General features: G+C 35.2%; 1 protein-coding gene across 1 annotated transcript in view; it reads left to right on the plus strand.

Annotated features, from left to right (window-relative positions):
• Positions 1–10,629, plus strand: part of LOC106877485 (intermembrane lipid transfer protein VPS13D) — a 177,964-nt gene that overhangs the window by 155,957 nt on the left and 11,378 nt on the right. The window contains exons 72-76 of the mRNA XM_052966707.1: positions 2,609–2,725; positions 4,180–4,341; positions 5,147–5,287; positions 6,062–6,195; positions 7,780–7,842. Coding sequence (XP_052822667.1) covers positions 2,609–2,725; positions 4,180–4,341; positions 5,147–5,287; positions 6,062–6,195; positions 7,780–7,842 — 617 coding nt within the window. The remainder of the gene's footprint in view (positions 1–2,608; positions 2,726–4,179; positions 4,342–5,146; positions 5,288–6,061; positions 6,196–7,779; positions 7,843–10,629) is intronic.

The following is a 10,629-nucleotide window of genomic DNA, read 5'->3' on the forward strand; positions in this document are numbered from 1 at the left end:
GTGGGTGGGTGGGGGTATACAGAGAGATAGTTCCATGGGTGCTCAATTCTTGAAGGAATTATAGGAGTGTCATCATATCATATGGCATCTCTGGATATTTTTAGGCTTGATATAACCCATCCCCCTCTAGGTCTGACCTCAATCAATTTCTTCCAGAGAGAGAGAGAGAGAAAGAGAGAGACAGAGAGAAAGGAATTGCTCTCAGTACAAGACTGACTTTTCATTTATTGATCCCAAAAGTTGACGAGCAAACTTGATCATTTTGTTAGTATTTGAACCCAGACTTCAGAGGGCCAGCATGAATACCACAAAGCAATTTAACAAATACTCTAACGACTCAGCCAATTCACCACTGTGTGTGTGTGTGTGTGTGTGTGTGTGTGTGTGTGTGTAGCTGTGATCACTCACTACGTTCCCCCTTCTCCTCCCCTCTCCCTCACTCTCCTTTTGTACTCGTGAACACCAGCACATCCTCCCTACCATCTTTCTCTCCCCCCCCCAACTGGGGTAGCCACATATCTCCTCTACAGTAAGACCCCTGTTTCTGTCTCCCTATCATAGTTTAACCTCTCATCACCTGGCTCAAAGCCACTTCCTGCAATGCCACCTTCCCTCTCAGTTGATTCTTTGTCTTGCGAGTTACTTGGTAACCTTATCGGTGCTGGTGCCATACAAAAAGCTCCTGGTACACTCTGTCAAGTGTTTGATAAGTAGGGTGTTCAGTCAAAGAAAACATGCCAACGCTGACAGAAGAACTAGGCAACTCCTGTCAAACCATCCAGCCAATGCCAGCATGGAAAATCGACTTCAAATGATAATGATGATGGTGGTGTGTGTGTGTGTGTGTGTGTTTTTGATTACAAACATATTAGGTGCCAATGTATGAAACTTGTGGTCCTTGGGTCACTCTGTATCTTCTGCCAATTATTAATCAAAATATATGTATATGCTCATGTTCTGAGTTTTATTTTCTTGTTTGCATTACCAAACCTCTTTGTGTGTGTGTGTGTGTGTAACATGACAAAAAAGAACATCCATCACTAAGTCACCAACAAATCCTTAAAAATTGATAACTCATCCTCGACAAATGCAAATACCACATTATAAAAAATAACAAACAACCACAGAAGAGACCATAAAATCAATAAGAATGCAAACTTGACTTATAAACAAACACACACACACCAAAGCCTATAAATACATCACCAATGCCAAGTTGTAATAGCTGTTGCCTGAAAATTGCAGTAGTGTGAAATTCAAGTCACAAGAAGAACTGCATTTCAGTTTCAATAAAAATATGTGCATGTGTGTATCCATGTTTCAGTATATGTGTAAGTGTGTGTGTGTGTGTGTGTATTAAAATCATATTCAACTCATTTAAGTGCACTTGGACATGAGAAAACCTTCCACTGCAGAGATAGTCTCAGAAGAAAATTCTCCTCCCAGACTTTTGTATAAACACAAGATGAGCTGATGATGTTATTTGGATCATAGGATGTATTCATTTCTGTGACATTTCACTTTGTCTGCTATGAACACCAAATCTGTCTTCTCACATCTACTGCACTCAAACACGTTGGATATGTCTTTACTCAAATATATTTTATTCAACACTGCTCCATGTAACATTATTTGATATTAGATTGACCAAGCATTATGCACATCAATAGATGTACCTTTTTTTTTTACAAGAATAACTTAATGAACAACTCAGAAATGCATGAATCTTATGATCCAGTGATGTCATTCACAGCTCATCTTGTGGTTCCACACACGTCTAAGAGGAGATTTTTCTCTCAAAACTCTCTGTGGTTCAAGGTTTTATGTCCAAATACACTTGAACATGTTGAATATGACTTTACATTAATATATTTTATTCAACACTTCTGCATGTGACATTATTTGTGTGAGTGTATCTAGAAGCATTAGGCCATGTTCCTTTAAATACTTAGTTTTAATAAGAGTAATATAAGCTTGCTTGCCTCACCTAAAATGATGTTTGATTGAAATAATCTAGTAAAAATGCTTCACCTAGAAATAGTTGCAGTAGTTGACCATCTTTTTAAGAATTTGCTTTTTTTTATTCAGATTTATTTAAACTGTATTTTTGCTTTATCATTTGATTTCAATATTATTTTGAAATCTGATTTATACATTCATTATTTTTTTTTGTGCTTCTACTATGTTAGTAGTGAATTAGAACTCTATCCTGTATGTGCTGGTGGTGGAAGTGGGGATCATGTTGTATTGCTGCTATTTTTAGACCCTGGGAGTAATCTCTAGATTATATATCACCTCAGTGTATGGGTCTGTTGTAAGCTGGGCAGATATCAATACTGTCAGCCGAGTATTATCATCATAACGTTCCTGTCTTTACATTGGTCTTTATGTATAGTCTTATGATGAGATTCTTGTTTGTAGTTCTGTTCTATTCACAATCTCACACAGAAATTAGAAGTCTGAGGGGTTTGTCTACCACACCAGCTTCTTTATTAGCTCATTAGTCATATCTTTATATTGTATGGACAATCCATTTATGACCATTACCCTCTATTGCCTTGTTGATTATTAGATTTCTACTATCTTTTTATGTTTTTGTTCCTTATAGAATACAAGTTTTGGTGATCCCAATTTTGAAGATTTACAGCTGGTAGATCCTAACCATTCTTTAACAGACTTAAAACATAATCATGCTAATGATGAGAAAGAACAACAGAAGAGCAAAGTTAGTAATTCAAAATCATCATCTTTTCTTTTTTTTATGTCTTCTTTCAGTAAGTTTTTTTGGTATCTTTCAGATATTGGTGGAAATGTTGGGGATATCTTCTCCTTTGAATATAAATGGACAAATGTACTCACACACATGTATAAATACATATATAGAAATATTTTTTTTAATGAAACCTTTGGAGGCTGTTGGGTACTGAAAGGCTTTACAGAAATAATTTTAAGAAACCATTATGACAAGATCAATGATTAGAAATAAACTTTTGATTACAAATGTGTTATTAATTGATGAAGATATTGATGTTAATTTCTCATGCAGACACAGATCCATCCTACCCAATAATAATAATAATAATAATAATAATAATAATACGTTTTGTATTAGGATGATGGAGAAACTGTTCTATTGAGAATAAAATCTTAAAAACTAATTCCATAACTGTACCATTGTTACATCACGATAATAGTAAATTTAGGACATTGATATAGCAATAACTGAAATTTAAGAAATAACGATGATTATAATCATCATCATTATCATCATTGATTATTGTCCAAAGCTCTTTCACTGTCATACATATTAAAAACTTCAAAAAGTTTCCTTTCACCTTCTCCCCACTTTGATCATTCTATGCTAATTAGTTGTTACTGCTAAGAATTAGCTGTATAGTTGATCTAGATAGTTGACACCTTTCATTTGCAATATTTTCTTCACATTGTAGCATTATAGTTCAGTAAGAAATTAAGAGTTGTTCTTTAAGAATGTAGTCCAAACAGACCTAAAATCCCAGTTTGTTTGGGCCACATTTACAGCATTCAGTATTGCTAATAATAAATGTCATAATCTAAATTGTATATTGAACTAATATTTTATTAAGTCATAGAATTACTGGAATTACTTCTCAGATTATAAATGGAGCTGTACAAAACAACACCTGACTGAAAGTTATAGAATCATGATCTGTTTGTTGTTATTGTCTAAATAACAAAGTCCAAACTTCTTGTGTTTTCCTCATTATACTTCTACTAGGAGTATTTTCTGATATTAAGATATGAGAAGAAATGGTGAGGACATATCTTAGGAAAGAGCAGGCCTAATACTGTACAACAGGGGAGCAAGACAAGTAACGGTGTGCTGTGCAGTAGACCTGTCCAACCCATAGACAAACTTTAAAACAAGGATAATGATGATGGTGAATACTATTGGTATTAGGGATGTTGATGCCTCCATATAAAAAAAAATGGCCAAATAATAGGACTAGTAAAAGTATTCTTGTATGATTTGTAATGAGGTTTCTGCTACCAAACATAATGTCTACGAAACTGACTATTGCTAAGTTGAACTAAAAGTAATGTCTTAAAGGCAATCAAACTTAGACAGTCTGAATTGTTAAATAGTACAAAGAAGAAAAAAAAGTAATTTTGACTTGTTTCCCCTCTTCTTACTTTCAGATTGTTGTCCATGGTCTGCTTTCTTTGCCAAAAGGGGTAGGAATATCTCTTGTGAACCGGGTACCTGAGGAACTTGTTTACATTGTTATGTGGAAGATTGTGATACGATGCAATAGCAAAAATGGTTTACTCATCATGGAAGCTAGTATTGGTAATGTACAGGTCAGTGGCTACAGTGAATTAAATATGATACATATTCTACCATTTTACATTGTTTTCTTTTCATCTGTGGGTTTCTATGACTTTTGCTGTCTTTGTTGCTTAAGTTGACCATAATCTAAAAAAACTTCTGATTGAATGTGTTTATGCCATAACTATCTTTGTCTTTTATCCAGAAAGAATTGTTATTGTGTTATAATCCTTGAAAACAGCACACACTTTTACTAGTTCTAGTTTGTCTGACTAAACAGAATAGAAACAAGATCCTCTCCTATTTCATAATTGAATAGTTAGCAATTAGAAATACATCCAGTTCTAAAAACAATTGCTCCAGTAAATAAATCTTCCTGTTCTTGTAAGAATGGTAAAATGCTTATTAAACAATAATTTATTATTTTTTAAATTTTATTCTAATCCGTTAATTTTAACAAAGTATCTTTGACCCAGACAGATTATCTCTAGTTTGAACCTCCAGTAAAAGCAACTCCCATTGCACTGTATTTTACCATTTAATGTTGCTGTGCTTGGCGATTAAATGTGCTTGAGAAGACTTATCAAGCCGAGTGAAATGATAGTCGTGGCCAGTGACACATAAAAAGCACGCTTGGTGTGGTTGGCATTAGGAAAGGCATCCATCATTAGAACCCATACCAAATCAAACTGGGACCTGGTACAGCCCTCCAACTTACAAGTTCCAGTCAAACTGTCTTAACCCATGCCAGCATGGAAAGCAGACATTTAATGATAATGATGTGTATGTATTTATATATTTTATATTGATTTTATATTGATTTTTTTTTTCTTATAGATTGACAACCAGCTGTTTAGTGCTCAGCGACCAGTAATGCTGTCCATTGTTCCATCCAAAAATGATGTCCCTGAAAATACACCTGCATTACACATGGTTGTCCATAAAAATCCTTCTCAGTGGAATGTAGAGATATTCAAGGTTGGTTCATTGCTGTGTTCATATAACTGTTATGATTGCATTTGTTATAATAGATCACTATTACCATGGTTGTGGTGATGGCTCACTATTTGGGTGTTATAATTATTGTTGTTTAACCCTGAGTCAATCCTAAACAGGTAGACCTACAAAGACATTCTAACTATGACTATCCCGTCTTTTCAAATTACTCTCTCTTTTACTCTTTTACTTGTTTCAGTCATTTTGACTGTGGCCATGCTGGTAAGTAGCTTGCTTACGAACCACATGGTTCCGGGTTCAGTCTCACTGCGTGGCACCTTGGGTAAGTGTCTTCTACTATAGCCTTGGGCCAACCAAAGCCTTGTGAGTGGATTTGGCAGACAGAAACTGAAAGAAGCCCGTCGTATATATGTATATATATATGTGTGTGTGTGTGTGTGTGTGTGTGTGTGTGTGTGTGTGTGTATGTATATGTTTGTCCCCCCTCCCAACATCGCTTGACAACCGATACTGGTGTGTTTACATCCCTGTAACTTAGCGGTTCGGCAAAAGAGTCCAATAGAATAAGGGCTAGGCTTACAAAGAATAAGTCCTGGGGTCTATTTGCTCGACCAAAGGCGGTGCTCCAGCATGGCCACAGTCAAATGACTGAAACAAGTAAAAGAGTATATATACAGCTGTATGTAAAGGATTGAATTTTGTTTTGTTCTTAACCTTGTTGGATTTGTTTACTTTCTTTTCAAATTGTTTTAAATGTTTCTTTATTTCTTTTTTTTTTTTTCTTGTGCATTACAGCACTTAATTATTTCAGTCCGTAAGGTAAAGTTACACTTAGAGGAGATGTTGCTCCTGAAGTTGTTGCAGTTCACTGGTTACCACGAGCCAGATGAAGACACACAGCTGATGGAGAATGCCTACAGTAGCCAGAGGTGAGATATTCCTTTTATACGATATCCTTTCACATGCAGGTTTATTTCTAAGTTACACAAATATTTTTTTCCATTGTTTTCAATCATATCCCCCACTTCTCTGCTAAACGTGTTTCGTTGTTGGTATTTTTTTATGTATTTAGCTTTTTTTATCTTTTTTTTTATTAAACAATTGTGGCATTGTAGTAAGAAGTCTGCTTCCCAACCATATTGTTTTGGGTTCAGTCCCACTGTGTGCCACCTTTGGCAAGCATCTTCTACTATAAGCGTTGGGCCAACCAAAGCCTTGTGAATGGATTTAGTAGTTGGAAGCTGAAAGACACCTGTTGTGTGTGTGTGTGTATTTATGCTTGTGTCTCCTTGTCTTGTCATCATGGGATTGTGGCAAATGAATGTCATTCATTTACAATATCTTATGAAAATAAGTCTAACTATAGAAATTATGTCTCAATAAACTTCATCTGCCCCATGCAATCATTGAAAAATGGATGTTAAAAAAACAATGATGAATCACTTTTGGTATCATATCAGATCCAAATAGATTATACTATATATTTTCGATAACTGAATCCCTAATCAGTACAAAAATCTGGTAGCTAGATTTTCTATTCACTCTTTATAGAAAATTACTTTAAAAAAAAATTATTTATTGGCTGCCATGGTTACATAGAAGGTAATAGTGACTTAAAGTAATAGTAGTAGCTTTAAGTATTAATAATACAGAAAACATAAAATTGGTAGAAATAGTGTAGTCTTGAAATACGTGTATAACCTAACTATACATATTTAAAGATTAAACTATCTCGAGATTAAGTAGTTGTATGCTGTCAACTTAATGTGACAGTCCCCTGAAGGGAATAATACTACTGTTGGTTAGACCTAGGAAGCTGGGGACTGTCACATTAAGTTGACAGCATACGACTACTTCATCGTATCACTACTGCATGAATCTCCTTGAATATCTATATGACTCTGTATCCATGATTCAGTGACAGTGTTTGTGTGAAAATGTGTGTGTGTACATAGCTATACATGGATGTATCTGTGTGTGTATGTTAATTTTGCATGGCTCTTCAAACATTAGCTATTCTTGCTAATTATCTCTTGTATCAAGAGAGACAGTGGGGGTTGAGAATATAATGTGTTTAGTTGTCGATAGTTTAGTGTAGGAACTGTGAAAGTTACTCGTCTGTATTATGTTACTCAAGAATAGTCAGATGACTAGAATTAGTGAAACATTGGACAACATAGCTTGTTTGGTTACATTCTAAGTTCAAATCCTGGTCAGGCTCACTTTACCTATAATCCTACTGAAGTCATTAGAATAAGTGTTGTGAAGTAATCAGCTACACTCAAAGAAGTGCTCCAGCTTGGTCATAGTCCATTGAGTGAAACCAGTGGATTAGTCACTCATTCAAGGTACACCTGTATCAGTTTTATGCTCATAAACCAAATTGATTTCAACAAGTTACCACTATTGAATCTGTTTGTTCCTATCCAAAGCAGTACCATCTTCTAAATGAAGTTACATTAAATCTATTGATATTGTTAATATTTTTATTTTATTTTATATTTTCATTCTAGCTTTGAATCAGTTTTATCCAGTTGCTTCTCAGTTTTCAAATTGTTATTTTGTGATGAAGAAAGGTAAAAAAAAAAAAAAAAAAAAAAAAAAAAAAAAAAATCAAAGTTGAGAGATCTTTTTTTCACTAAAACTATTTTGGGTCTCTCAAAAATGGAGTGGTTTAGATAGTCGCTTTTAATGATAGAGGGACTTAATGTTTGTTTTGAGATTGGTATTAAGTAATGATGCATGCATTAATTGATATCATTGATTTAAATAGTTCTATCTATAGCTATAGGTTTTCATTTGTTTTATTTTTTTTTAATGTCAAACCTTCACATTTCAGTTTTTTATAACTAAACTTGCTATTTTGCTAACTGCATCATTGTCAACATTATCATCATTGTTGTTTTATATCTGCTTTTCATGCTGTCATGCATGATATCAAGACTTTATGGACGTAATTTATCCGAGTATTTCCATGCTAGCATGAGTCAGACTGGCTTTACCACCTGTTCACATACAGCCCTTTATCATCTGACTCAAACCAGTCCTGCTGGTTGCTCAGAGATAATCTTTCTAAGTGGTAACTTTTAATGCCCACCTCTAAACACGGATAACACAATGCAACTAGTAACTTCATGGTTGCTAAGACCTCACTATCTAAGGATCTTTCCTGTTGAAGGCTCATTCTCAACAATGATAGAAACTGCATCACAAAAGACTGGCCTTCCTCTACAGAGCCAAAAATATGCCAAATCCCCAACAACTGCTACCTTCTAAAAGCTCAGGTGAAACCCTCAAGGGACGGTTGCTTCTACATCATAGATTATACTACTGTATCACTGACATGCTAAACTGCAACCACAGGAAGACAATCCGACTGATAACTCCGCCCCAACAACCCTCTGTGTATTTTTTTGGTCTAAATATTGAAGTATCAATGTATCTACAGTTGTGTACTTCATGCTTGTTGCTTTTCTCCTTTGTTGTGTCTTCAAATCCTAAATACAAGTTAAATAGCTCCATAGCTTTTGCCATGTTGGATTGTGAATCTCTCTCTCCACACATTGAACAGGGTTACTTTCATCTAATATTTTAAAAGCAACTGAAAACCCATGTTATTTTTCATTAAGTGCAAATATGTGAATTTCCTCCTTTCTTCCTTCAACATATTATTGATGTTAAGTCTTTGTTTTATGTTGATATCACAAACAGAACTGTCATTCCCAAAGATATTTTTGCTCACATTTTCACTTGGCATGCGTGTGTGCAATTGTTATTGTTTTGTTATTCTAGTTGCTAAAAAAAACAAAAAACAATATAATTGTTTGTACTTACAGAAAAATCATTAATTTTCTTTTTTTTTTCTTTTGTGTTTCCCTGTTCAATATTTTCTTGTTTGTGTGTGTGTGGTAGTTTTCATTTCCAATTTTCTCTAAAAACAAACCCTATTCCTTTGTCTGACCCTTTGAGAGCTGATTTCCAAATCTCAACAGCTCTCTGTATGTGAATAATAAAAAAAAAAAAAAAAAAAAAAAAAAAAAGGTATTATCACTGAGGGTGGTGGATTTGGCAGAATCATTAGAACTGCTTTGCTGTAGTTGGTCCTGCTCTTTTTTATCCCGAGTTCAAAGCGACAAAAATACTCTAAATGCATTTTGCCTGACACCTTCTTGAGAAGCAACTACATTAATGTTATATTTTCTTCTTCACAATATTTTTTCTTGTTTTACATTCATTTTTCCATCCGAGCATGGATGAGATGGGTCTTTTGTTTCTGTTTGTTTTTCCTTTTAGACCAACTATTTTCATAGCTGGGTAGATTCTTGTTGGTAGTCATTCAGCTATGAAGTAGGAGTGAAACCTGTTTTGCATCCTATCAGCAAACAGTGCTACCTTACCTAGGGTTGAACTTATGACCATATAGTCTGTAGTCTAGCATTTTAACCACACAGTCATTGTGCCTTTAAAGTAACATATTTACTCTAAGCTAAGTTGTCCAATGTAAATATATTAAAAACTGAAAATGAAATATGTTCTGATGAAAAGAAACACCCAATGTTATTGACAATAAAGGTTTCTACCAAAAACATTGAAGATTACCCGCAGCAGCCTAATATAACTTTGTTTTTTTCCTTGTGTTTTATTAAATCTTTCTATTACAGTCAGCTCTTGGCATCCTCAAATTCTAGTGATTACCTTGTAAAGGTAGTAAAAGTGTCTTGGTGTATACAGGAGAACTGACTGTGAATGGATGATGAATGCTGGGTGGAAATGAATGTGCCTTGTACTAACAGCAGAAAGTACCTGGGATTAGTGTAAGACATATGAAGTGGTGAAGTTAGGCCATAGGACTCTGAGCCTCATAGATTAAATGACAAATGATAGTTTTGAGTTGCGATATGGTGTGCTGTAGTCTTGTGCAGATCATTCAAGCATTGAGAAACAATGCAGACATTGAAACCGTGGTGATGTTTGAAGTAATCTGTTCCAGTGGAGGCGCAATGGCCCAGTGGTTAGGGCAGTGGACTCGTGGTTTCGATTCTCAGACCAGGCGTTGTGTGTGTTTATTGAGCAAGAACACCTAAAGCTCCATGAGGCTCTGGCAGGGGATGCTGGTGAACCCTGCTGTACTCTTTCACCACAACTTTCTCTCACTCTTTCTTCCTGTTTCTGTTGTGCCTGTAATTCAAAGGGTCAGCCTTGTCACACTGTGTCACGCTGAATATTCCCGAGAACTACGTTAAGGGTACATGTGTCTGTGGAGTGCTCAGCCACTTGCATGTTAATTTCACGAGCAGGCTGTTCCGTTGATCGGATCAACTGGAACCCTCGTCGTCGTAACCGACGGAGTGCCACGAGAGACA

This window comes from Octopus bimaculoides, chromosome 3 (genome assembly GCF_001194135.2).
Source record: "Octopus bimaculoides isolate UCB-OBI-ISO-001 chromosome 3, ASM119413v2, whole genome shotgun sequence".
Classification (NCBI taxonomy): domain Eukaryota; kingdom Metazoa; phylum Mollusca; class Cephalopoda; order Octopoda; family Octopodidae; genus Octopus; species Octopus bimaculoides.